The sequence below is a fragment of the Sardina pilchardus genome, chromosome 22, assembly GCF_963854185.1.
Source record: "Sardina pilchardus chromosome 22, fSarPil1.1, whole genome shotgun sequence".
NCBI lineage: Eukaryota > Metazoa > Chordata > Actinopteri > Clupeiformes > Clupeidae > Sardina > Sardina pilchardus.
In genome coordinates, this window is record NC_085015.1 from 21,297,488 (window position 1) to 21,324,987 (window position 27,500).

General features: G+C 44.4%; 3 protein-coding genes across 3 annotated transcripts in view; 1 reads left to right on the plus strand and 2 right to left on the minus strand.

The window, feature by feature from the left end:
* The window catches only part of kcnh6b (potassium voltage-gated channel, subfamily H (eag-related), member 6b), a 15,356-nt gene extending 5,491 nt beyond the window's left edge, over positions 1 to 9,865 (minus strand). Inside the window, exons 1-4 of the mRNA XM_062525720.1 lie at positions 9,835 to 9,865; positions 9,284 to 9,510; positions 3,099 to 3,533; positions 1,855 to 2,251 (exon numbers count right to left, since the gene is read on the minus strand). Of these exons, the coding sequence (XP_062381704.1) occupies positions 1,855 to 2,251; positions 3,099 to 3,533; positions 9,284 to 9,510; positions 9,835 to 9,865 (1,090 nt within the window). The remainder of the gene's footprint in view (positions 1 to 1,854; positions 2,252 to 3,098; positions 3,534 to 9,283; positions 9,511 to 9,834) is intronic.
* A 2,899-nt stretch (positions 9,866 to 12,764) lies between these two features.
* On the minus strand, positions 12,765 to 17,336 carry LOC134070325 (translational activator of cytochrome c oxidase 1). The gene is made up of 6 exons (XM_062526641.1): positions 17,289 to 17,336; positions 16,673 to 16,968; positions 14,859 to 14,965; positions 14,463 to 14,596; positions 13,994 to 14,156; positions 12,765 to 13,572 (listed from the first exon to the last, which is right to left on the minus strand). Exons 2-6 carry the CDS (start codon positions 16,962 to 16,964, stop codon positions 13,363 to 13,365), a joined length of 906 nt encoding a protein of 301 aa, XP_062382625.1. The 5' UTR covers positions 16,965 to 16,968; positions 17,289 to 17,336; the 3' UTR covers positions 12,765 to 13,362.
* An 84-nt stretch (positions 17,337 to 17,420) lies between these two features.
* pth3r (parathyroid hormone 3 receptor) overlaps positions 17,421 to 27,500 on the plus strand; it is a 15,342-nt gene continuing 5,262 nt past the window's right edge. Inside the window, exons 1-6 of the mRNA XM_062525721.1 lie at positions 17,421 to 17,432; positions 18,122 to 18,202; positions 23,438 to 23,543; positions 25,772 to 25,882; positions 26,237 to 26,361; positions 27,480 to 27,500. The exon at positions 27,480 to 27,500 is cut by the window's right edge and continues 74 nt beyond it. Of these exons, the coding sequence (XP_062381705.1) occupies positions 17,421 to 17,432; positions 18,122 to 18,202; positions 23,438 to 23,543; positions 25,772 to 25,882; positions 26,237 to 26,361; positions 27,480 to 27,500 (456 nt within the window). The remainder of the gene's footprint in view (positions 17,433 to 18,121; positions 18,203 to 23,437; positions 23,544 to 25,771; positions 25,883 to 26,236; positions 26,362 to 27,479) is intronic.

Genomic DNA, 27,500 nt, shown 5'->3' on the forward strand with positions numbered 1-27,500 from the left:
TGTTGCTGTGTAGTGGGGTGTAACAGTGCAACCCACGATCGCAAGAGGAAAAGAATCGCTAATACTATATTTCTGCTTCTTATCTTCTGCATCTGAATGAATGGATATTACGTTCGGTGCGTTACCAACATGGCGGCTATATTCCTAGAATGCAAGGCGTGTGCCCGAGCCCTATTGTGATTAAATGTGTTAAAAGTATTTAAAGACACTTTTTGAAAGGTTAACAGAATTTGATTGCTTGATCCAGAGTTTTTATGAGGTCAGTGTAAATCTCTTGATAAGAGCTCTGCATCTTTGACCCTTCAGCCCTGGCAGGGGTGAGGGGTCAAAGTGCACTGCCTAGACAGATACTGACATCTGATGAGCAGGTGGAGAAGAACTTCTTGGAGATCGTTTTGGGTGAGACGTGCGAGTGTGTGCGTGTGTGTGTGAAGCAACTCACATCCGATGAGCATGACGCAGATGGAGAAGATCTTCTCGGAGTTGGTGTTGGGTGAAGTGTGTGTATATGTACGTGTGTGTGTATGTGTCTGTGTGAGCGTTGTGTGTGAAGCAACTCACATCCAATGAGCATGACGCAGATGGAGAAGATCTTCTCGGAGTTGGTGTTGGGTGAAGTGTGTGTATATGTACGTGTGTGTGTATGTGTCTGTGTGAGCGTTGTGTGTGAAGCAACTCACATCCGATGAGCATGACGCAGATGGAGAAGATCTTCTCGGAGTTGGTGTTGGGTGAAGTGTGTGCATATGTACGTGTGTGTGTATGTGTCTGTGTGAGCGTTGTGTGTGAAGCAACTCACATCCGATGAGCATGACGCAGATGGAGAAGATCTTCTCGGAGTTGGTGTTGGGTGAAGTGTGTGCATATGTACGTGTGTGTGTATGTGTCTGTGTGAGCGTTGTGTGTGAAGCAACTCACATCCGATGAGCATGACGCAGATGGAGAAGATCTTCTCGGAGTTGGTGTTGGGTGAAGTGTGTGTGTATGTCTGGGTGTGTATGTGTCTGTGTGAGCGTTGTGTGTGAAGCAACTCACATCCGATGAGCATGACGCAGATGGAGAAGATCTTCTCGGAGTTGGTGTTGGGTGAAGTGTGTGTGTATGTCTGGGTGTGTATGTGTCTGTGTGAGCGTTGTGTGTGAAGCAACTCACATCCGATGAGCATGACGCAGATGGAGAAGATCTTCTCGGAGTTGGTGTTGGGTGAAGTGTGTGTGTATGTCTGGGTGTGTATGTGTCTGTGTGAGCGTTGTGTGTGAAGCAACTCACATCCGATGAGCATGACGCAGATGGAGAAGATCTTCTCGGAGTTGGTGTTGGGTGAAGTGTGTGTGTATGTCTGGGTGTGTATGTGTCTGTGTGAGCGTTGTGTGTGAAGCAACTCACATCCGATGAGCATGACGCAGATGGAGAAGATCTTCTCGGAGTTGGTGTTGGGTGAAGTGTGTGTGTATGTCTGGGTGTGTATGTGTCTGTGTGAGCGTTGTGTGTGAAGCAACTCACATCCGATGAGCATGACGCAGATGGAGAAGATCTTCTCGGAGTTGGTGTTGGGTGAAGTGTGTGTGTATGTCTGGGTGTGTATGTGTCTGTGTGAGCGTTGTGTGTGAAGCAACTCACATCCGATGAGCATGACGCAGATGGAGAAGATCTTCTCGGAGTTGGTGTTGGGTGAAGTGTGTGTGTATGTCTGGGTGTGTATGTGTCTGTGTGAGCGTTGTGTGTGAAGCAACTCACATCCGATGAGCATGACGCAGATGGAGAAGATCTTCTCGGAGTTGGTGTTGGGTGAAGTGTGTGTGTATGTCTGGGTGTGTATGTGTCTGTGTGAGCGTTGTGTGTGAAGCAACTCACATCCGATGAGCATGACGCAGATGGAGAAGATCTTCTCGGAGTTGGTGTTGGGCGAGACGTTGCCGAAGCCCACGCTGGTCAGGCTGCTGAAGGTGAAGTAGAGCGCCGTCACGTACTTGTCCTTGTTGGACGGCCCCGACGCCGGGTCGCTGTGGTTGTAGCTTTTGCCCAGCTGGTTGGCCAGGTTGTCCAGCCAGCCGGTCTTCATGTAGGGCCGCTCCACGTAGCCGATGGCGTACCAGATGCAGGCCAGCCAGTGGGCGATCAGCACGAACGTGCACATGAGCAGGAAGAGCACGGCCGCGCCGTATTCCGAGTAGCGGTCCAGCTTGCGCGCCACACGGACCAATCGCAGCAGGCGGGCCGTTTTCAGCAAGCCAATCAAAGTGGTCGTCGTCTGGGGAGGGTGAAGAGGAAATAGAAAACAGAAGGGGGCTGAAGGGAGCTGGTCTCAGAATGGATGTAAACGGGGTATTTCAAGTACAGTGCAACTGGAACGTTTTCAGTGCCTGCTTTCTTCCACACACGCCATTGAGAATTATGGACAAATAGTTCAATATTCATTTCAGCGGACCAGAGCATTTCACTTCTAATGGTCTGAGAGTCGTTTGGATGCTTTTTGGCAAACTCCCCACAGTCAATGGCTTCCGTCTGGCCACTCTACCATAAAGGCCTGATTGGTGGAGTGCTGCACTGATGGTTGGCTAACAGAACTCATTCAGAGTGACCAAACTACATGAGTATGAATTGGTTTGGAGCGGGATTACGCCATTTTTATGGTTATGTGCACCATTCACACACGTGTGTAATTTGTGCTCATTTACAGAGGTGTGTCCACAGTAGGGAACCATTCAAAGATTTCCAAGCTGGTAGATAGTAAATGTTCCAGAATTGGATCAGAATTGAATGTGGGTCAAAGCCAGAATCTATGCTGTTGTAAATAGGGAATCTATTTAGGTGAGTATCATTCAATGACGGGGAAAATAGCAGCTGTCTACTTCTACCTCTTTAAAAGCAACACATTTAGAACAAAAAAGGAGCCACAACTAGCAGGTTATTTGTCAATCATCATAGTTGTACTGCTGTAACTATTCTGCTATAGAAAGGAAGTCAGTCTGTGTATCACTATAGATACCAGACCATAACATAGGCCCAACCCTGCCCATGCACTGACAGGAGAAAGACTGCAGGGGGCAGAAGAGTGTCATGACAGTTGTCTGCAGAGCTCCAACCCTTCCCCTCACCTCATCAGAGCCCGACCTGAAGACCAGCAGGTCGAAGGGGATGGCCGCCACCAGGTCGATGAAGAACCAGCCCTTCAGGTAGTGCACGGCGATGCGCCTCGGCTGCGTGACCACCTCGTCGATGCGGTCCACGTAAGTCGTGCGCAGGTTGATGACGATGTCCACGATGAAGAGCACGTCCACCACCACGTCGGCCACGCCCAGCGGGTTGCACGCGTAGCCGCAGGCGCCGTCGGCGCTGCCCACCCCGAGCTCGCGCTCGTCCAGCAGGAAGGCGGCCGAGTACGGCGTGAAGACGGCCGTGTAGAGCACCAGGATGAGGATGACCCAGTCCCACACCGCCTTGAAGGGGCTGTAGTGCAGCATGATCCAGCTGTGGGTCTCGGCCTTGTGCAGCTTGTACTCTGGAAGCACATCCTCTGCCAAGGACAGCACCTGGGGAGGGGAGGGGAGGGGAGGGCATTGGGGAGGGGATGGGAGGGCATTGGGGAGGGGAGGGCAGAAGAAGAGCACGGTTAAGGCCGTCGCCCACCGGACACGTACGCGGCGCGCCGCGACAATAAAACAATTAGAACTCCATTGTTTTCAATGGAGCAAAGCCCACTGGAAACGTCTGCCGCGCAGCAGCCGCACAGAGATAGAAAACTACTCTAAAATCCTGCGCGTCAAGCCCAGACCGCCGAACGCCGCTGAACGGCGTGTCCGGTGGGCGCCGGGCTTTAGAATTACACCCAGTTCAGCTGCAACACTACTTCCAGAAGCTTTCCATCTGAGTCAGACTGGGCTTGTACATTACATTTCAAAACTGAGATTTATCGAAAGCTGTTATATATGATGACTATTTTTTAAAACTTGAGAGACCCAACCCAAGCCTGATTTCCGGCACTGATAATGTTAAGCCTGTGACTTCTACTGCTATTAAAAAAAACAATTATACAAAAACAATGAATTACACAAAAAGAGATCTCTACAAATGTGCAAAATGAGTGATAGCTGCCATCTTTATCAGACAGGCAGGCTCCTGCACTCACTCTCTCTGTGACTGGACATGGCTGGACCACACTCACATGCACTTGTGTGCGCGCGTGCGCGCGTGTGTGTGTGTTTGTGTAATCTGAATCTGAATCCATGTACTCCAGCTGAGTCTTGACCGCAGTTAGACCCATGGGTGTGTATTTTTTGACTGCTTTGGTGTATGTGTGTGTGTGCATGTGTATAACACCTGTTGAACTGTCCCTGATTTAGTGAAGCATACATTTTGAGCAGTGTTGCCCAGACTCTATCGCATCACTTGGCGCATGGGGTAATTTCCAAACACACTATACCTCTGTCTACACAAGGCCATGCCACACACACACACACACACACACACACACACACACACACACACACACACACACACACTATGACTGAAGTCTGAATAGTGGAAATAATACCATACAGTGTGGGGTCATTTCCAAACAACCTCTTTTTTTGTGAGAAATTCTAACAAGCATTATGCAACACAAACATTCTGGAAAAATACACATTTAATCTTAGAAAATGAGACTGTGAATAAAAGACAGAAGTTTTGTTTAAATTTGTTTAAAAAGGCAAAACCCTACCTTAACCCTAACCCTACACATACCCAAATACAAGACAGATCCTGCATATCTGATTTTGCTAATGAGTTAGCACCGATCCTCAACAGTGATCAGAATCAAGCTGTACTTAAAAACAGTATGGAGCTTTGGTTGAAAACTATCAATCTAATCAGTCAAAAGGCATGCAAAGCCGTATGAACATCAACAACAATGCAGTCGGCACAGATAACAGCTTGCTGTGGTAGCGTGTGGATTTTGGTGATATAGTTGGAAAATCTGTAGGAGCTGCTCTAGAGATGAACCACAGGACTGCACAGTGAAAAACCATCCATTGCAGCTAGTTGGAATAATAGTCTTCCACATTATCATATATCATGAAGACAAGCTAGTCTCCCACATTACCATACATATACACCATGAAGACAAGCTAGTCTCCCACATTACCATATACACCATGAAGACAAGCTAGTCTTCCACATTACCATAACATGACAATTATAGTATAATGTGAAAATTGCATAGTGTCTTTAACATCACCTTAGGTTTAACTCATCCATCAATCAATAGACATGACTAAATAAACAATTTAAAAAAAGCTCATGGCACTAAAAACATTGTGGTAAACAAGATCTCCTGGACAGATCAGATGTGAGAAACTTGCTCTGGAACACTGCCACTGACCGACATGCTGATTGAACAAACACTCCCGGTATTCCAGATTCTTCCGGATCTCACGGGTGCCGGATGCAGTTCCTGTCTTCGAGGACAGAGACCGAACTCTGTCCAGTGATGGAACGTGTCAATGCGACAATGTTAAGCATCAGATCAGCACCTGCTTCCACCAATTGTGTTTAATCCATGAGTCTCATTTACCAAGACAACAGGCTGAGAGAGTGAAAGGCATGCAAAGAAAGTAAGCAAGATAGATAGAGAGTGGGGGCGAACAGAGAGAGGAGAGTAAGGCAGATAGAGAGGAAGAGAGAGATACAAAGGGCTAAAGAAAGGGGAAAGAAAGTTCAATAATCCAATTTGCTTGAATCTTCAACTCCAGTTTGGACTCTTTGACCCCTCTCTTCAAACACACAGAAGATCCACCGAAAGCAACAGCACGGTCCATGTACATCCACACACACACACACACACACACACACACACTCACTAACACGCCCACACACCCCACCACATAAGCACACAACACAGCAATGACACACACTCTTTCAGAACAGCAGTGGGCAGCAGCTGAACTTGTGAAATGTACCGAGTGTGTGTGAGTGCACTGTGCGTGTGTGTGTGTGTGTGTGTGTGAGAGTGTGCATGCATTCTGTGTATACATCATGTGTGTCTATGCATTTCTTCTGTACATCTCTGTGTATGAGTGCCTGATTATACTATAGGTCAGATGTTTCACCCTGTGTTGTGATAGTTAAAACAGTAAGATGATCTGACCCAGAGTCAGCGGCTAAACTTAACACTGATTTAACCCACAACCAGGCACGCTTGAAAGAAACAGACATGGCGCCACAGCTTGTCAAAACAGACACAGTGTTTGCATTATACTAAGTGTCGCTGAGTTAAGCACTAGGACACTGCATAGAACAGAGTATGGGAAACTGGACATAGAGCAAGATATTTGTATATAAGATGTTTTCAATAACACTGTTGATCCACTGTCCTAATTTGACCCATCTAAACAACACACGCATGCATGCATGCACAAACTCAAACTCACGCTCAGACACACACACACACACACACACACACGCACAAACACATGCGCACCTACACACACACACATGCATGCACACACAGACACACACACACGCACGCGTGCACGCGTACACGCACACGCACACGCACACGCACACACCCACACAGCTTTGTAAGGCACAACCTACAGCTGCACACATGACCATACAATTACGCAATAGCACAGGGCCAGCGCAGCAATGCCCGCGGCGTGGTGCGGTAAAGGGGAGTGGTGGGTATGGATTCAACCCCTGGCCCCACACCATTTCCTGTGCCCCCTCTGAGCCCTGACCAGCGCCCTAACGATGTTTCCAGTGAAAGCCCCTGCCACTCTGCCCCCCACGTGCCAGCAATAACGCCTGGGCATCAATGATCGCTTCTCTTTCACCGTCCACACTTGCCCTCCCTCTGTCACAACAGGGTACAACATCATATCTGCTCCAGAGAATCAGTGTCCTCTTGTTGTTTAGCATTTTGTGTGTGTGTGTGTGTGTGTGTGTGTATTCTCATTGCCAATACTGCAGTTCCTGCCATGTGACATTGACTCACTGCAGCAGCAACAGACAGTCGAGTTGTAGCCTAGAGAAACTTCAGAAAATACCATAAAATAGTACCAAAATGTCATTATTAGATTATATGCACTGATCATACCACAGTACCACACTATTGCCCTTTCCATCTAGTCAGTTTTCTTGAGTAATTTCGGGGATGGACATCTTGGATTTTCAAAATGGTGACCTTTAGATACTAATTTTAATAATTGAATTACAGGCAGTTAATGTTGGGTGCAAGAAATCCAATGGTACTAATATCAAATAGATGTAGATGATCATTGACCCATTTGTGTGTTGTTGTTCAGCGGTGTAAAAGTCCAGTCTCAGAAAGTAGCCTAAAAGTCCTGCCACATTTTCGTTCACCATTCAGTTAATCAGCTGATTCTCATTAGCACACATCAGCTAATCAGGGAAATCACCTGTGTTAAACGCACTGGTAGAACCAATTCATGGATTTCACCAGGTCCCTTTCCACAGGTGTATAAAATCAAGCACCTTGATTATCAATGCAGACTGCACGATGCTTGATTAATACACCTGTGGAAAGGGACCTGATGAAACTCATGAATACATGGCTAGACTTGTATCTCCCTTTCCACAGGTGTAGGCCTAATCAATCACCATGCATTCATAATCTGGGTGCTTGATTTTATACTGTGGAAAGGGACCTGATGAAAACCATGAATATGGTCAGATATACCGTGGTCTGCCTGATCACAGAATTTATAGTTTACCTTTTACATATTTTCTACCACCCTGCTTACAATATAGTCGATGACTTGTTATGCCGGCCCTGAAAAGGAAAACTGGGCTGACCCATTCCTCATAAAACATTACATTATTTGCACAGCAAATAATTTATCCAACAAAATCATGTAAGATCAACGTGAAGCAGCTAAGCACTAAAGCCGAAAGCAAATTAACACATGGGATGCCTGAGGGTCACCACAGACCTCTGAAGTTAGCCTACAAAAACTGCCATCTTTGAAATCCGGTATCTTGCGATTTTCTTGGGGATTTTAATTATCGCACCTGTTAAACTCTCGCAGGGACGAAGAAGGCTGAAATGCAGGCGATTTGCTCAACGCAATTTTGTCCTCTGCCCTTTCTTCAAATGAGTAGTGATCTTCGATAGTTAAGACGGCAAACTTAGATTTTTTCTATCCCAGAGCTAATTTGCCACATATAGGCCAAGTTAGCTACAATTAACACTCGGATCTCCTTATATGGGCAAAAATGACAGCTTTGGTTCCTTTTTTGTATGGCGAACGTCAGACTGCATTTCATTTCATGGGCAGTGGGCACGACTCTACGAGCATCTGCAAGAACACCGAGATAATCACACAGTTATCGGTGTTGCCAAAGGTTTTCACATGGGTTTTCCTAAAGAGAGTTAAGTCTAGAGATCTGTAGAATTTGGAGTTATGTAATGTTTTGAGACCATACTTTGTTCCCACTATGAGTGTGTTAGGGCTACTGATGCACAAATGGGCTACTGTATAAGCAGTTACATTTGAAAGTATCCCACTTTGGGGATTAGCCTACTTCTAAATCTACTCTGGAAAAAGTGATTTGAAAAAGGTCCATGTCATCTTGAAGTCACTAATCTTGATATTATGGCGGGATTATTATTATTATGGGTTATATTATCCAAAGGTATCTTCATCAGAGTGACATGAAGCTGTCATGAATGTATCATAAACATCTATTCATGTGTCATGACACTGTCATGTCACTCTAACAGATGCCTTCAAGTAATGTGTTACCGTGTTATGTTACAATGCAATAAGTAAGGGGATCCAAAATAACTGCCGTAATGATTTCTGAAAAAATGGAATCAAGTTTTTTTTTTTTTTTTTTTTTTTTGCCATGTTAGGTTTCCAAAAATATAGTTTTACTAATCCCCAAGAAAAATGAACGAACAAATTTGTCCAGACATAGTGAACTGCACTAATATAGATAGATGTAGAAATAGATGTATTTGTGAGACAATCCCTGTGCTCTGGCTGTTTTCTGATCCAAGGTGCTGCTACACAACATCAGACTTCAAAAGCTCATCAGTGCGCTAGTGTAATATTATGATTTATTTATTTAGAGCGAATAACGTGTTTCATTGCCATCTTTTCCAGGTTCGCTCTCTGACTTCACATGACACACTGACCCACAGATGAAATGTGTCACCCACAGGTAGTGTCTCAAGTGATATACCCCAGTAATATTACACCAGTGTGCGGTGATGTTTCCTTTTGAAGATAGATATATTTATATTCAGTAGGCTTTGCAGGTGTTCCCCTTGCCCTACCTGAGTCACCTTCTCTGTCAGGTTCTCTGTGCGCTCCTTCACCTTGGTGGGTGAGACGAGCTGGATAGGGGGGGTGGCGGAGGCAGAGGCGGGGGGGTTAGGCGTGCCGGGGGGAGAGTCCCGCTCCGAGTGGTGCAGTTTGAGTACCCGCAGGGGGAACCGGTGAGAACCGGAACGCTTCATGAGGTCTGAATCCAAGGAGGAACTCAGAGAACCGGACTGCAGGTCTGTGGAGGAGTGCGGAGCAGAGCAGGGTTCCCCGGTGAGGTTTGCAGAACATCAGTGGAGAACGGGATGCAGAGGGGAGAAGAAGACATTAGAACAGACCAGACCAAAGAGGGAAGAAGATATACAGACTCAGTTAATCATTCAAACAGAAGTGATCATTATTCTAAATCTAAAATACCATTTCACATTGGCATGTACAAGTATGTACCGGTAAGTGTGTGTGTGAGTGAGTGAGTGAGTGTGTGTGTGAGAGAGAAGGTGAGAATAACCAAAGATTGCTAGTAGATGTGTGTGAGTATGTGCGTGAGTCTGTGTGTGCTTACTGTTGGCGAGACACACATCGTTCCCTGGCATTCCAAGCTCTGATTCTTCCCCTTCCAACCAGCTAATCACACAGCACAGAAGTCCACATCTCAAGCAATTGGTGTCAGTTATTTACTTAATGCAGTCACGCAGATACGCAGATATCCCTCCCTGGAGTGTCCACCGTCAAGTTCACCTTTCCTGGAAAAGTCAAACAAACAAACATTGTGGTGGCGCTCACAAACAACATGATCGCTATTGTGGTCCTTGTTGATGCCAAGGACACTTCCTTCTTCCTTCCTTCTACAAACATTTTGATAAACTGTGGTTATTGGAAAAGTTATTGTTGGACACTTAAACTTCAGTGCAATTCTTTTCTTAGACTGTTTTGGCAACTAAAGTAAGAAAGTAAGTAAGAAAACAAAGTCATAAAACCTTAAGGGGCCTATTGTGAAAGACAGGCAAAGTCTTTCCAAACTCATGGACCATTGTGTAGACCAAGAGTAAGGCCACAAAGGTTTTGACTTAGTTATCTCATATGACTTGCCACAAGGGCAACTGAGAAGGTTTTTACCTGATTTTGTATTGCATGAGTTTACTCCTTTTATCGGGATCTCTACCCATATGCAGATGCTGTGAATGAGTATTCTTCATTCTCTGAAATTCCTAAATCTTGTACACCATGCAAGGCTGTTCTTTGAATACCTCACCTAGTTGGTGATCTGATTTCAATATGAGCCAATTCTTTTTTATAATTCTCTTTATATGAATTGTCCATATATTTGATATTTGACCAATGACTAATGTCTGCACCCATATCTAACTATCCTTGCACTGCTGCTATAACTCTTATATTACTATGTTATGTTTATTTTAATTGTCCATATATTTATACTAGTGCTGTTACTATGCTTACATTTTGTACTGTACATATTTGTTGCTGGTCACTAATTTAATCTTGCACTGTTGCACTGTTGGACTTATTTGAACTACCAACTTGACACACACCTCATACTGGATCACAGTACCAATCCTCAGTACACTCATGCACATCTTTATCTATAGTATTTTACTGCTCATTTAGTCATGTTGATTTGTTGATTTGCTTTGTATTTTAGTTTATTCCCCAAGAAATCAGATCTTGGTATATTATTATGACTGCCAAGCTAGCGAAGCGTGAGAGAATTTAGTGACAATTTACTAAATGATGTGCAAGTTTCACTCAATTGGGCGCTCATTTTACTAAATTGTGCCCTCTTTTTCATTTTTGTAAGTCATATTATAGTCCACAATTTAGTACAACAAAAGCACTACAACGAACATACAATATACTAAATTGTGCACTAAAATGAGTGCGCATGATATTGATATAGAAAATATCCTCCTCCAGGGCTCTGAAGTAATCTCTTATTTGAAAGTTGCTTTTCATATGAACCAAACACTTTTTTTACTCACAATTGTTTTACTTCTTAATTTACCATGCAATTAAGACATTGTTTGAGACACTTTCAAATTAGGACCCTGCGTCAGAAACCTAGTAATTCTGTCCAGTTTGCCACATGCAAGGAGCTAACCTGAGCAAGAGCAAGCTCCATGTGACAAAGTGTTTTCACTATTCTGTGAGCCACTGATTGTCTGCTAGATGATTGAATGGAAAGCATGGAGGTGAACTTCAATAATGTTGTTTTTACAGGGTCTAACCAAGAGAGGCCACTGAAACCATCAGTGCCTTAAGTCTGCCAACTAATTGAATGTTCATAAAACCTTTCCATCGCACAGAAAGATTATTAATAAATAAATAAATAAATAAATAGGACAAGTTAAGATGCTGCTGCTGGAGTTGAATAGGCCTTACCTTAACTTTCTTCGTATCCAGGCCGGCTGTTGAGATTGAGATGGTCTGATCTGCGCTCTCCTCAGTTGGTCTCTGCAGATCTGCCTCATGACACATTGGAGGAGAAGCCTGCTTCTCCTGGGCCCGAGAGCGGCTCCTCTGAAGACATGCAGGTGGTGGTGACCCTGGCCGTGATGGATATAGCGCTAATGAGAACAGCAGCCTTGTTTTGGATCACCCACGCCAACACACAGGATGAAGACAGGACAGATTATGCAAGGCTCCCATTGTTTACGCGTGACGGAGGACCGTTCCGGATCACTTCAGACGTGCCGACCGACACCTCGCTGCAGATGTCCGCGCTTCCTGTTTACTCGTGGACAGAACTCGAACCCTGGGTCAAGCCCTGTTGATGCGTTCGACCCGAGCCAAGAGAGAAGAGGAGAGGAGAGATGGACATGTCGCTCTCTCTCTTTTTCACTCAATTCGCTGTTCCTGAGGACCAATCAATGGCATGCTATAGCAGAGGTCACTCACCCCAGTAGTCAATGGAAATAACAACACAGTCACAAAACAGAAATAAACTACGAAAAAAAGAAAGGAAAAAGATTTTAAAACGGAAGATGTCTTTAAAATGTCATACATTTCCCAGACCTGTGGTGGAGATTGAGAGACTTGCCCTGTTGACAAGGAGCTGTAAATTAGTGTGTGGCGTGGAGACCATCTGAAGCAGCTGCATGACATGAATGAAAACATCAACGACAAACATGTCAATGCTTGGTGCCAACCAATCAATGCTCTCAGTGCAAATACAACAGTTAATGCTACAACTGTTAATGTGGCTTTGTATTGATCCATTGATGGTTCGTCAAATTCCTATGATGGGCATTGAGGGGTGGTCGCCCCTATTGGAAATGTGACCCAGTTTAACAAAACATCCTCCCTACGACCTTCAAAATCTCCTGCTGTTGGTCTCCCAATGGCCCTTATTGTGCAAACAACATAAAATATTTGTATTTTTGTTTTTACAAAATCCAAAATGAATATGTAGCTCTTTATCTCAACCATCAGGGTTTTCTGTCATGTATGTTTTACCATGCAACAGAAAGCAAATAGTCAAAATCATTGTTTTATTTTATTTGAGCACAAAGATTGAATACAAGCAGGTCACAAACAGTCTTTCTCTCGCACTTTCATTCTCATTCCTATTCACATTTACAGTCAGAGAAACACACCATTCCCACAACTCACACATGCGACCATAGGATGGCTCCAGTTTCTGATAAATTAGTGATCTGATGTTTCAACAGTGTTGAGACCCATAAAAGGTCAGATTTCCTCTGGTCTCAGTCATCAGCCTTCAGCCTTCAGTCCCATAGAACGGAATTCCTCCAGGGTTCCACATTCCAGAAAATGTCCTGTCTGCAGCACCAAAGCTTCTAGAACGCTCCACTCCACAAATCTTTGGTCTGCACCAGCATAGATGTATATAGCTCTATATACATATCTATGTGCACCAGAGCCATTCTCTACATGGCTCTGTTCTGAACATCTGGATCATTCTGGAACAGAATTCAGAGTTCTGAAATCCAAAATGACAAACACTCTCCCTTACTCTGTCCATCTGTCTGTCTACCACTCTCCTTCTCTGCCCTCCCCTCACAGAGAGAGTGTGAGAGAGAGAGAGAGAGGAGGGATGGGGGGGCGGTTGTTGTTAGTCCTGAGCCTGGATGTTGTCCCAGACCCGCACCACATCGGGATAGTCCTTTATCGCCTCCAGGCACATGTGGGCATCTCGGAGCTGATCCTCGGCCAGCGGGACTGACGCTGTGGGGACATACTCCAGCCCCGACTGCACCGTGGCAACGCCTAGCTTCTCCAGCGCCTCGCGCACCCCCCGCATCTCAGTCGTGCCACAGATGAACTACGGGAGGGGGGAAGGGACAATTTCACCAACTGCATGTTAATGCATAAGCTAGTAGTCCTTCGGGACAGTGTTCTTCATTCTCTTCTAAGTGACATACTACATGTTTCATGGAAAGAATACACAACATGTTTTATGGAGAGACCAAACACTAAATCCCAAGGAATTGAATGGAAATTAACAATATTGGATGCTAAATATTCATTGGATATTATGGATAAAATATATATAAAATGGATAAAATGGATATTTAAAGACTTTCCATCTACTTGTAGAGTGACTTGAGGGTTATTACTGATTACTGTAATGATGAAATTGTTGTGTGACTGTGCATTAAAGAGCAGAAGTTAAGCAGACGTGTGTGTGTGTGTGTGTGTGTGTGTGTGTGTGTGTGTGTGTGTGTGTGTGTGTGTGTGTGTACCTGTAGCATGGCTCTCTCCTCCTCGTCCTCTGTCTCCTGCACATCCTCAGCTCCTGCCTCAATGGCTAACTCTAGCGCCTGGTCCGAAGACATGTCCCCCCTGGCTGCCATGACGACCCCCTTCTTGCTGAAGCTGTAGTGTGCCCCATCACACACTGCCGCCCTGTGGACATCCGGTGAAATGCACGTGAGAGAAAATCTCTTACAACAGCAATAGACATAAACATATCATGCATAATATAATATATACATAATATATGGATACATAATATAATATATGGATATAATAATAGAGGTTGAGGAGGGAGACATGTTGTGGATGCTTGTCTGGGCAGTCAACGAAGAGAGCAACAAACAAGCATGAAGTTGGAAACAAACAAAAGATAGACCCAGAAAAAATAAACAATCAAAGAAAAACAGTAGGGTGAAAGAAACCTGCAGGAGATGAAAAAGATTATTTGGTTCTGACCCGTGCTTGTTGAGGAGGTATCGGATCTCTTGGTTGGAGCGTTTGTTGTTCTCAGTTAGAATCTCCACAAGGGCCATGAAGCCGCCCGGACCCCTCACCTCATATAGGTGCTGAGTACCTGTCTTGGACTTCTCCTGCAAGAGAGAAATTGGGAGACACAACATTCAGACGTGTCAACAGATACACAGATGGGCCGAGGTAAAGAGGCTATCATCCTATTCTTCACTAACAGCACAAAACTCAGTTTTTAGTCCCCAGAAACACCAATTCAGACTCATATGAAAACAATCACATCATATTATATAAAGTTCAAATGATATTTTTAATTAAAAAGTTGATGGTTTGTGCAGCCCTACTCAGAAGGCGGTGACAGGGGAATTCTGATTGCACACTTACAGCTCCCTTGATGGCGTTGTCGATGGTCACCTTGGGAACGCTGTTGTTGCGACACTGCTCAACAACTTGGGCCAGATTAACATTAAACTCAGGGTTTGGTCCACCCTCTGCAGGTAAAAAAACAGGTTCAACATAATGAGCTATTCGGTGTGACACACACACACACACACACCAACAGACTAACAAACACACATACAGTCATGCATCAAGCATCATACACACGACTAGGGATGTAACGATACACTCAACTCATGACTCGATATGGATCACGATTTTTTGCTCAAGATACGATTTTATCACGATTTTTTTTTTGATATTGATGCTGTTTGAAGAGGTTGCTCCAAAGAAAATCAAATTGCACCACTCCCTCTCCTTCCAAAGTATTACGTCCTACACCTCTCCTCTTAAAATAAATGGCAGGCCCTACTGTTATATGCTACATCATTATAGTTGTTCAAGTGCACACACTAAATGGAGAGCGAGGATTAAAATTCAGACTGTGCCTTTAAATAGGCAACTTTTTCCATCTATCAGCACAATGCTACAGTAAGCCATTTCCACTAAAAAAATCAGCTCAATATTATGTGCAAGACTGATGTTTACCAAGCATGCCAACGTGTTAATCTCTTAGCACTATCGTCATACGTTTTCTCATAGTGAGATGGCTATCCCGAAATATGTTCTAAATGACATGGGGCGCACGGAGGTGAACGGCGGGACAAACGCGAAATGACAAGGTGTTAACTAAACAATTGAGTAGACTTAAGGTCGACAGGCTTTGTGGTTAAAACGATGAAAACCAGTAGGTTAGTCTGTCACAGCTAACTTCGTTCAAGAACAGTAGCTTAGACTAGTTTACACGCGCATAAATTAAAAGTCAATATCAGCATCACAAGATTGATGTCATTATCGGAAAATCCAGACACGTCAAACTGGACGTGAACGCGTGGCAAAAACAAAACAACTTCATTAATGATGTCTATTTCAAACCTTGAAAACACCACATTAGAATCCAAGCATTTTCAAAGATTTCAAGCACCCATACGAACCCTGACACACACACTCTAGTTCAAAGTTGTTGCCTACCATCGTCTTCCCTCATTCTGTGCCCCGTACCTAGTAAGTCACGTGACTCATTCATTTTTTCTATCAACCGGTGCGAATCGTCACGCATTTGTATCGATTTTTATTCGTGTCACGATGCATCGTTACATCCCAACACACGACACACCAAGATTAAGTACAAAATGAACAATTATTCTACATATTAACATAATACTCTATAGCCGTGTGGCTGCCGCCGCGCGCACACACACACGACTGAACACAGTCAGCAAGTCGAGAAAATAGAATTATGGAGTATATCAAAATTAAGCATTAAGTTGGGGATCAATAAAGTATCTTTATCTATCTATTTTCATTTAGCGTCATCTCCCTCCCCCTGCAAGTGCTGACATTGCCCCACCCCTCGCGGCACCTACTCGGGTCTAGTGTGAACATAATTACCCGTATCTGACTCGGACATAAGGCTCATGTGGGAATAGTCCGTGTCGTGCCTCTACCCGGGTAAATATGTCCGGGTGACTTCTAGAAGTCATGTGGGAAAGGGGCTTATATCAGTAGTTATTGAGCAAGTTAATTTAGTGTGCTTTAGTGAGGGGGACTATCATAAGTCTGGTAAAAACAAAACAAAACAAAAATATTTCTCATATTTCTAATCATATTTCTCTACCTTGAGTGTGTGTGTGTGTGTGTGTGTGTATTTTGACAGGTCTGTCTAACACACGTAGCCTACACCCCCAACCTCGGCTTACCTCTAACTGCGACCCGAATCATCATTGTCAGCTTCTGCATCATTCGGGCCCGAGCACGATCTCGAGGTATTTTAACGTCCTTGACTTTGGACCACTTATTGTGCCCGGCGCACAGGGGCGGTGTGTGATGGAGGGTCCGAACCGGCCTTGGATCCCATCTGGAGACGCCAGGCGGCACTGACGCACAGACTTTAGTGATGCAGCCGATTCTCGGAACCAAAGACGCGTGGCTCAGCGCTACCCGGCAGGAATTAGGTAAGAACCCCAGCAACAGCCCCGCGCCCCCCACCATTGCCCTTGAGTTACAGAATAAAGTAAGAACATACACGAAAATGATCTGGTAATCTAGACAGTACGCTCAACTAACATGAATGGCAGGTACGTGTCATATTGTTATTGTCTGAGTTACTGAAAACAATCAACCAAAGCTGACAGCCAGAAGAACTCTCAGTTCACCTGACGTGCGTTAACGTTGTCGCACTCTGCATGCAGTTATTATGGGGAACACAAAGCACCATCTATACATTTATACAGCGGAATTTCTATGTGCACAAATCGCAAGAATTAAAGCCTACATTTATGAGTGTTACAAACGAGATCATAAAACAAAACTCACGACGTGTTTCTACAATGCTGAGGTAAGGTACGGTCAGTGTGTGACACACGGATATCCTGTGAGTGTGAGTATAACTGCTGTGTAAACTTCAAAATAAAAGTCAGTGAGTGCACCACAACGGCTAGCCATACGATGGCGCCAAACGCAAACCAAACCCTATCCTAAATGAATGAATGAATGAATAAATAAAGTATAAACTAGGAAAAACAGATAAATAAATAGCACACAATAAATACACAGACGTATAGGTTAGATTCTCCCATAACCTGCATACTCCGATTTTTTTTATTTATTTATTTATTTTTAAACTGGCAAGGTATTAGTGTGACAGGCAGGCACATGACATGCTTCTCAGAGCCGGCATGAAGGATGACTAACTGACTTCCAGTCACTGAGGGCTTTAGGTAAAGAACAGTAAGCTCTGTCAACACTCACCGTCAGCAGTGAAGGAGGGATGGCTCAAACAGCCATCAATAGAGACAGGAACCATAGGCCAGTGTGTGACAGAGAAAGAGAGAGAGAGGGGGGAGAGGTGAGAGAAAAAGAGAGGGAGGAGGAGAGAGAGTGCGTATGTGTGTGTGTGTATGTGTGTGTGTGTGTGTACGTGTGTGTTTGAGAGAGGGGGGAGATGAACAGTCTTCCTCTGAAGCAGCAAGAGCTCAGTAGCATACTTCTCTGAGGAGGATAGGTCAGAAGTAGTCAGACAGCACAGGAGTGACAGACATAAACACACATACCACACGCGCATACATACGCTTGGAGGAATATGGACCGGACACCGTGACACTGATTTTACTTCACCGAGCCAGCCCAACAGTGTCTGAAATCTTCAGGGAAAACTGGGATTCTATCGCTTACCGATGTCATCAGTTCTGCTCTCCTCAATAGGAATACTGTCTTCTCTAAAATCTTCAGTCGAAGCTTTTTTTTCCTGAAGAAAACGAGAGATTTTTGAAAAGAAGAAATAATTCCGGTGTGATCTCATTGAGCAGATCTTTTGGGATTTAAAGCTGATTGAGAGAACTGGATCAGAGAGCGATGCCCCGGGTCAAGGCAGGTATCTTGGCTGGGCCAGGACCCCTCCTGTCACCCTGAGAAGAGCAGGGTACCGGCCACTCCACACAGGGGCACCAGGGCATGAGACAGGGGGCTCAGGGGGTACTCTAACACAGGCGGTGGTCACGAGAGCTACAGACATGTCCAGTTTGGTTGGAGTGGTCACTTTTCTTGTGAGCTACATCCTGGTGTCAGCAACGGCTCTGGTGAGAGACTTTGATTTTGTCTGAGTGTGTGTGTGTGTGTGTGTGTGTGTGCGTGTGAGTGAGTGAGTGAGAGAGAGAGAGTGCGTGTGTGTGTGTGTGAGAGAGAGAGAGAAAGAGAGTGTGTGTGTGTGTGTGTGTGTGCTTGAATCGGACGGATTGATTTTGACTGACATTACAGTTTTAATATTTTTCTGATAGCAGATCTATGCATATCAATATCTACGATAAATTAAGGTTAAAATGTAAAGAATGTATTTATTGCAAGAAATACAAATAAAGCCGACAACTGTTCTTAAAACAGGAATAAAAGAATAAAAGATAAAAAAGATAGATTAATAATAGATAAAAAAAAAGGTTGTTTAGCAAGGTCACCTTAACATATTCAACCATGTAGTCTAATGTGAATGTGAGTATAGAAGGCGGTGGTAATACAGACACTTGTCAAACAGTCAATTTCGTGGGCTTTAACGGAAGTTAAGTATACACAACACATAATAGACCAGATAATACAGGTGTCCCATATTGATTTTTATGAAGATGCTTCCTCAAAGCACTCAAAATATTTAAATTAAATATTTAATATATACTCATATTTAAAATACAGTGAGTAAATATACAGGCATTATGTAAGGGAGATATGTATGATGCAATAGGTGTCCTGCATTGATTTAAAAAATATTTTTAAGTGAATAATTCATTATTTAGGAGTTTGGATCAGTTTTGGTTTTGGATGTTGGTATAGCAACAAATATATAACAGAAATATATATAGGAAGCATCAGTCCTAACCTCCTCGCCTTCTAGACATTAGAGGTGCGCAGTAGATTTTCTTTTATGTAGAACATAAAAGGAATAGTCTTCAGAGCAGTTGTTTTTTACTGGTATGGGAAATTAAATAGGCCCAGTTCCAGTGCAACAGTCTGATGGAAACGCTGTTGCAAGTGTGTGTGTCGGTGTAGGAGACTAAATGTGAACCAGTGCAGGAAATAACACACAGCGTTTAATTCATGATCGGTGAAAAGTCTGTCCAGCTGTCAATGGGAATGGTGGCGGAAGCGTCCGGGACTGATGTGGTTTCGGAGCGCTGGCTTGGTGTGACTTCAGCTGCATCTGTGAATCCCACTTCAGAGGACAGACTTCCCCTTCTGATTTCAGTGTAATATCCCCACGATTATCTATCCTCTCAGCAGGTACCGCCAGAGACTGTTGATGGCGCTTCATCAACCGTCACACCAGGTCCTTAATGACTGATCGCTTCAACCCTCTCTGACTCTCAAATTCAGAATTTTGCATCCATTCTTAAGCATTGATACGGAACGGATTAAACTTAGGTGTCCTGGTATTCGGAATTAACAGCAACAGAGTATTCAAAACTTAGTCACCTTCTTCCCTAGTGGCCTTCACCAGAGCAGAGGTGAAATATATGTTTCAATGAAGACACTTGCCGGTGGAAAAACACAACGCTGGAAAGCTAGGACACTAAATGTGATAGAATATGACAGTGACTCACCCTTCCCATACTAGACAGCTGGACGGGCGGATGGATGAGTGGCATTGTGGCCACAACAGGCCCTTGTCTGGGTGGTGGACGAGGTAAAAGAGGAAACAAACTGTGAGATTCCTCAGGCTGGAAGAAAAAAAAAAAAAACAGGAACACTGACAGATAATATGACAGAAACCAAGCTTGACCTTTCACCTTTAACCTTTGCCCCCCCCTCCTCAAAGCACACATTTACGTAAATGCACAAGTAAGACACACACACACACACACACACACACACACACACACGTGCACATAAATATACTCATACATACAAAAGAACACACACACACACACACACACACACACACACACACACACACACACACCTTCTGGTAACACAAATTCACCCTTGTTAGTTCACTTTAGGGCTGACTATCACATGCAGGCAAGTGTGTGCTGTAGGACCTTTCTTAGGCGTCACACATGGCACAGATTTGGTATCAGTTTGAAGATGCAAACCCACAGTTCTGGTGAAAGTTGTTTTGATATTTGAGCTTAGCGGCCAATCAAATTACAACCCTCCTCTCCGTGCTCATTGCTGTAAGTAACAAGTTGATTGGCTCAGATGTGGCACAGCCTCTGTCAGAGGCAGAGTGGTTCCTGCACTCACACAGACAGGATAGTTCAGTAGACATTGAGCTTGAGAGAAAAAACTTGAATTTGACGAAAAGATAATTGGATTAGAATTGGTTTGTCCTCATCCATCCTTATGTCTGTTTGTGTTTGGTCTTAAGATCGATGAATCAATCAATATGTATGGACTAGGTTTGGTCCAATAGAGCCTTATCTATTCTTTACTGAGCCTTAGCTACTCTTATTCTGAAAACATAATTTCCTCTGTTGTGATTTATTTCTTCTCTTTTTCTCAATCAGAGCCTTATGAACATATCAACTAATGAGCTTGTGCCTCTACAGCTAAAGAAAAGTAAATGTAATTATGAAAAGTAAATTATCTGTTTTCATGATATGGTGTTCTCTCTCAGTGACTACTGAGCGCTATACAGTCCTTCTGATTTCAGAGCAAACATATTTATGCTAACATTTCCATCAGCACACATATATTACCACGGGGGTCACTGAGGCAGAAAATGAGCCTGTCGGCGAGGAAGGTTTTACTGTGAGCACACAGGCCAATGAGGAGGTCAGGCTGTCCAGTTGCTGTCATAGTTGAATTGATTCCTTTCCTTTGTCAGCGGAATACCCTGCCACTTCTCATTCAAGTGCAATAACAAATCAGTGCCCTCGATTGACTTTCTGGTATAGGAACAAAAGGGGTTGTGCGTGTGTGTATGTGTGTGTGTAGAGTTAGGGGTTAGGGCCACTGTTTGCCTGTCTGTATTGGTGTGTGTGTGTGTGTGTGTGTGTGTGTGTGTGTGTGTGTGTGTGTGAACCCCCTGCTGACACGTTTCCCTTGCTCAGGACCAGCTCATCTCATCTTAGGAGGCGTGGTGTAGGGACCTTCATTAAGTGTGTGTGGGGATGTGTGTGTGCTTGTCTGTCTGTCTCTGTGTGTCTATTTCTGTCTGCATATCTGTATTGGTGTGTGTGTGTGTGTGTGTGTGTGTGTGTGAACCCCCCGCTGACATGTCTCCCTTGCTCAGCACCAGCGCCCCTCATCTTAACAGGCGTGATGTAGGGGCCATCATTAAGTATTCATGCTTTCTGCTGAGCAGGAAAGAGTGTCAAACGTGGGCAACTGGCATCACTGATGCTAATGGCTGGGGAGCCCAGGGACCCATGAATTATTCACTCACAGCACCATGGCGTGTTCACAGGAACCCCCAAAACACAGGCGCCAAACTCTTGTGGCCCTCACACACTACTCATGCATGCATACACACACACACACACACACACACACAGCAAAACATAGCAACATGAACACACAGACACACATCTCACTCTCTCGATTGCCCAAGGCAAATTTAAATTTCTCCACCTAGGAGACATTAAAGGCTCATCTAATCTAAACGTACACACTACACACACATGCACCCGTGCAAAACAAAACATATCAAGACAAACACAAACTCACTCACACAGAACACTTGCACTCATGTGGCCCTCAGTCTGCAAACACACACACACAAAGCACCACACCCAGACTCCATTGGCCCTCCCACAGCACACTCTCAGCTGCTCGGTAGCTCTACTGTATGCTCAACAAACCATTTCCTCTGATAATGCTTCTTTATCTCTTGCTCTTATTTTGCCATTCACTCTCTTTTTCAATGTTCACTTCTTGATTGGTTTACTAACTGTATGTCTGTCACTAGACTGTGAAATGAATGAATTCTGCCTCTTCCTCTCTTTCTCTATCCCTTTACTTTCTGTCCTTTCTTCATTTGTATTTGTATGTGTACAGTATGTACCTGTGTGTGTGTGTGTGTGTGTGTGCATGTGCTTGCATGTGTGTGTGTCTATGTGTGTACTGTACATGTGTGTGCATATGGTGTATGTGCATGTGTGTGTGTGTGTGTGTGTGTGTGTGTGTGTGTGTGTGTGTGTGTGTGTGTGTGTGTGTGTGTATGTGTGGGTGTGTGTGTGCGTGCATGTGGTGTATGTGCGTGTATGTGCGTGTATGTGAGTGAAATGGCACCCAGCGGCGGCACTGGTTTTGCTGGGAGGTTGTGAAATGTATTTAGGGCACAATGCCCCTTGTGTGTGTGCTTCCCTCTCTCACCCCTCTCTGCTGCGATGATCACCCATCCCTAATACCACCCTCCTCCCTGGGGCTTTTAGACCGAGGATGGGAGGGGGCATTTAGGGAGTGTACTTGCCCCCCCTGCGCTGAAGGTTAAAGGCAGATCGCCACATACCGCACCCCCGTGCAACTATTTCACGACAGCAGGATACAGCAGCTCAGACCGCGGTGTGCGTTTGGGCTCCGACTGACTTTGATGACAAATCTTCCTCGACCCTCCCTGACCAATGCAGAATGGGACAGGCTAGCTAGAGAAACGGCCAAGAGACCTTTCCCTCCTCACAGGTTCCGTCTCAAGTGAAGAGTTGAAGAGAAGGAGAGCAATATTTGTGTGCAAAGGGCATGCACATCCCAGAGGTTTAAGATAGGTGCTGGACTCAAAAAGACTTAATAAGCATGTCTGAGGAAGGGCAAGTTGGCCCGAAACATTACACCTGTGGTGATAAAAACTTTGATTCCATCGGCGACCTCCAAAAACCTCCATGTTTTTCCAAATGTGTGCTGATTGTGTTGTGTTGATTGGCTGGAATAATGCCGGTCTCAGAGCTACATTATCTGAGAGATGCAACATTATTTGAGAGTATGCTAACCAACAGGCCATTTTCAACAATCCAACAATCATTCTCTCTTCCCATTGGTAGATCGACTCTGATGATGTCATCACCAAGAATGAGCAGATCTACCTTCTGATTGGTGCTAGGGCCAAGTGTGAGAGGAGCATTCGTGCCCAGATCAGCTCAGTGAAGGGTAAGTACACTTATAAATGCATACTTAAATATCTACTCACAGTATACACTTGGGTCTGAGGGTCCATAAGGTCTACTGTGTATATCAGTGTGTTTAACCATGCATAGACCAACTCTCTCAGTACACACTCATAGGAACTGAGGCTGCCCTGTTTCACTATGCTTTTTCATGCTGAAGTGTGTACTTTTGGGATTGTGATTTCTTAATCAACCATTTACACTCCTATGCTTACTCTGTCTGCTAACTCCTGAAATACAGTAGGTTACAAACAAAGAGGTCTTATTGTGGGCATGTGCTTATTAAGCAGTCTTCGCAGAGAAGTCTTTTCAGAGGACTTCAAGAAATTGTCCATAAATGTGTACATCAACTACATTTCCCTTTGGTTTATTAAATAATCATGATACATTTACACATTTATGATATGTGCTTTGAGGCGTACATTAAATTCATGAGCACTCACGTGTAAATGCAGCATGGTATTGGGACATGCCTGTGGAGTCTTAACTTTCCGCAGTTCCCTCAGGCTCTGAAGTTCTGTGCTTTTTGCTTTGGGAGAACATTCACCACACACACACACACACATAGTAGATACACACACACACACACACACACACACACACACACACACACACACACACACACACACACACACACACACACACACACACACACACACAAATCTCTGTGTGACACATAAACACACTCACACAGGCAAACACATATACACACACACACACACACACACACATACACAGATCTGGCCAGTCTGACCACACTCCAAACCCCAGTGTTTGTTCGTCCACCTTCCCATTGTTTTTTCTTTCAAAGCTAGCTATGAATGGAGTTCACTCTGATTGGCTGGTTTTAATTCCTATTTCTAGTGGTTTCCTACTCGTTAAGTCTGTTCCACAGATTACTTGTAGGTGGGCATCATCACAGTACACACCTTTTATTATGTTCCCATAGATCTTAGGGAGCTGTGCTTCTTCAACACATTAGTCATCAACAATGCAAGATAATGTACCAAATGAATATTTGCAATCTAAAGTTTAGCAGACTTTATTCCGGTATCACCCAGCCATGGAAGTATGTTTTAAAAGGTAGACACAAAACAACTTGATATACTGTAGATGGTACTTGTGGTTAATTGTCTTTTGGGGAATTCTGAGATTGTGTGCATCCTTCCATAAGCTGCGGCCTTTACCATAAAGCCATAAAGCATATGGCTCTCAGAACCATAAGAACACCATCTGCTGCTCGCTTTGTTGTTAGGTAGGCACACACACACACACACACACACACACACACACACACAGACACACACAGACACACACACACACACACACACACACACACACATACACACATTTATGCACAATACAGGAAAACAAAAAGCTCCTGTTTCCGTAGCCCTAGCGCACGTTTAGCCCAGGAGGAAGCTCATTAAACTCATCCAGTGAGGTCCCTCTGCTTCACTCGGTCTCCGGGGGATCCGGACGGCTCTCTCCTGAGACGCCTCGACGCGCTCACTCCCTCTGAAGTGCAGTGCCTCGGCGCCGGGAGGGGTTTGCGTCCCTGTGCCCCTCGCTTCACCTCACCCTGCGGGTCCCACTCTCTGCCTAATGAGGTGGAGGACGGTTAGCGATTCAGATGGCGCGCTTTGAAGCAACAAAAGACACGTGGACCTATTACCTGTTACAGTGGCAGAGCCGTGGTCGCAACGGGGCTTGTTTAGAGACATTTCTTTTCTGGACTATTTGAGACGGGTTCCTGTAGAATAGAGGTGCCATGGCAACACAACTGTGAATTATTATGGGTGAATTATGGGCAAATATTGTCAATAAATCTTTTTTTGTCCTTTTCCGTCTTTCAAAAGAGATAGAGATGAGATTAGACAGGTGGATGAGTCTGATGTCTGCTGACGTCTTTGACAAGCATCAGTCAATATTGCTAAACATTGTCTAGAGCACAGAGTGTCAGTCAGAGAACTAAATCAGGAGATAAAGGCACACTCGGATTGTTTTCTGATAGCAGATCTAGTTTTGTCTAATCTAGTATTGTTTAGTAGCCTATAGTAATCTCAATTCACTCTTCATGTTAATGTAAATAAATGGTAAGTATGTTACTTTGTATGATGCCATTTAACAAGCTATTCTGTTTGCGTGTGTGTGCGTGTGTGTGTGTGCGTGTGTGTGTGTGTGTGTGTGTGTGTGTGTGTGTCTCCCCAGAGAATGAGTGTGTACCTGAGTGGGATGGCATCATCTGCTGGCCTCGAGGACAGCCTGGTCAGCTGATGTCTGTTTTATGTCCAGCGTACATCTACGACTTCAACCACAGAGGTGAGAACGTCACCCCGTCACCCCTCACATGTGTCCTCAATGTGTGTGTGTGTGTGTGTGTGTGTGTGTGTTTTTCCCCAAATGATGATGGTGAGAGTTCACAGGTAGCAAGAAGAAAGCTATGAAGATGAAGAAACTGTATGTGTGTGTGTGTGTGTGTGTGTGTGTGTGTGTGTGTGTGTGTGTGTGTGTGTTAGAATATTTATATAGAGTATGCTTAACCAATGATTGCACACGATTGTAGGACAGCACTGGAACATTACTGGTTGGTTGAGGGGATTAACCCTTGGCCTACGTGTAGTTAAAATCCTGTCTCTGTCAATGATTGACCTTTCACCCTGTTGACCTCTTCAGGTCATGCATATCGGCAGTGTGACACACTGGGGAGGTGGGAGCAGGTGGCCAGCATCAACCGCACCTGGGCAAACTACACCGAGTGCACCACATACCTGCTCGCCAACCCCGGCAACCAGGAGGAGGTGTGTGTTTGGTGTGTGTGTGTGTGTGTGTGTGTGTGTGTGTGCCTGTGTGTGTCTCTGTGTGTGTGTGCATGTGTGAATACCGGTGTGCCTTTACTTTCAATCAGATGAATGTAATTAATTACTTATCTTAAGTCATCTGTATTGATGACCCATAAGTCATATTCATTGATTATATGATAGCTCATTTTCATTGATTGCACGGGTTAACTCATATTTATTACTAGTTATGGCATCTCCACATCCATGAGTGAAAGAGTTAAAGACACATACATTTACCCTACAGTAGAGGTTCTCAACCTGGGCGTCACAAGACAATTTCTACTATTCTACAATACACCATCATTTTTCATCTGTCTGGTGACTCAAAAAGGTTGAGAACCATTGTAGTGTCTGTGGTGGCCGAAAGATACGGCCTCATATTCACACTCTGTTTATACTCAGTGAGGAATTTATCATCTTGGTCCTTAAGCCACACAAACACACACACACACACACACACACACACACACACACACACACACACACACACACACACTCACACACGTGAACCACCACACATAAAATGACAGCACAGGGAAGAAAAGACACATACACACACACACACACACACTTACAGTACACACACACAGACACACACATACATTTTGTAGCGAGCTCAGGAGATGTGGTGAGGTCTCAAGACTTTGTGAAAGTTTGCTGCAATTTACTCTCCTCTCGGCCAACACAAATTATAGCATTTGAATCCACATGGGAAAATACCTTAGACACAAAACCCATTCAGGGATACAAACACACAGGCATGTGCAGTCTCTATCTCCTTCTCTTTATTCACTCTCTCTCTCTCACTCTCTCCCCTCTCTCTCTCTCTCTCTCTCTCTCTCTCTCTCTCTCACTCTCTCTCACTCTCTCCCCTCTCTCTCACTCTCTCTCTCTCTCTCTCACTCTCTCTCACAAAAACACACACACACACAAAGATATGCATACATATGCACAAAGATACAGGCATGTATACATGCACGATAATGATGATGATGATGTGATGATGATGATGATGATGATGATGATGATGATGATGATGATATGTGTGTGTGTGTGTGTGTGTGTGTGTGTTTCAGGCGGTGTTTGAGCGTCTGCAC

What these genes read in the sequence shown, in the direction of transcription:
- LOC134070325 (XM_062526641.1), bottom strand. Translation starts at nt 16,964, where the DNA reads ATGGTGGGGGGCGCGGGGCTGTTGCTGGGGTTCTTACCTAATTCCTGC. An exon ending in GATTCGGGTCGCAGTTAGAG is followed by an intron (nt 14,966 to 16,672) that starts GTAAGCCGAGGT and finishes TTTTACCTGCAG; the next exon opens with AGGGTGGACCAAACCCTGAG. An exon ending in ACAACGCCATCAAGGGAGCT is followed by an intron (nt 14,597 to 14,858) that starts GTAAGTGTGCAA and finishes TCTCTCTTGCAG; the next exon opens with GAGAAGTCCAAGACAGGTAC.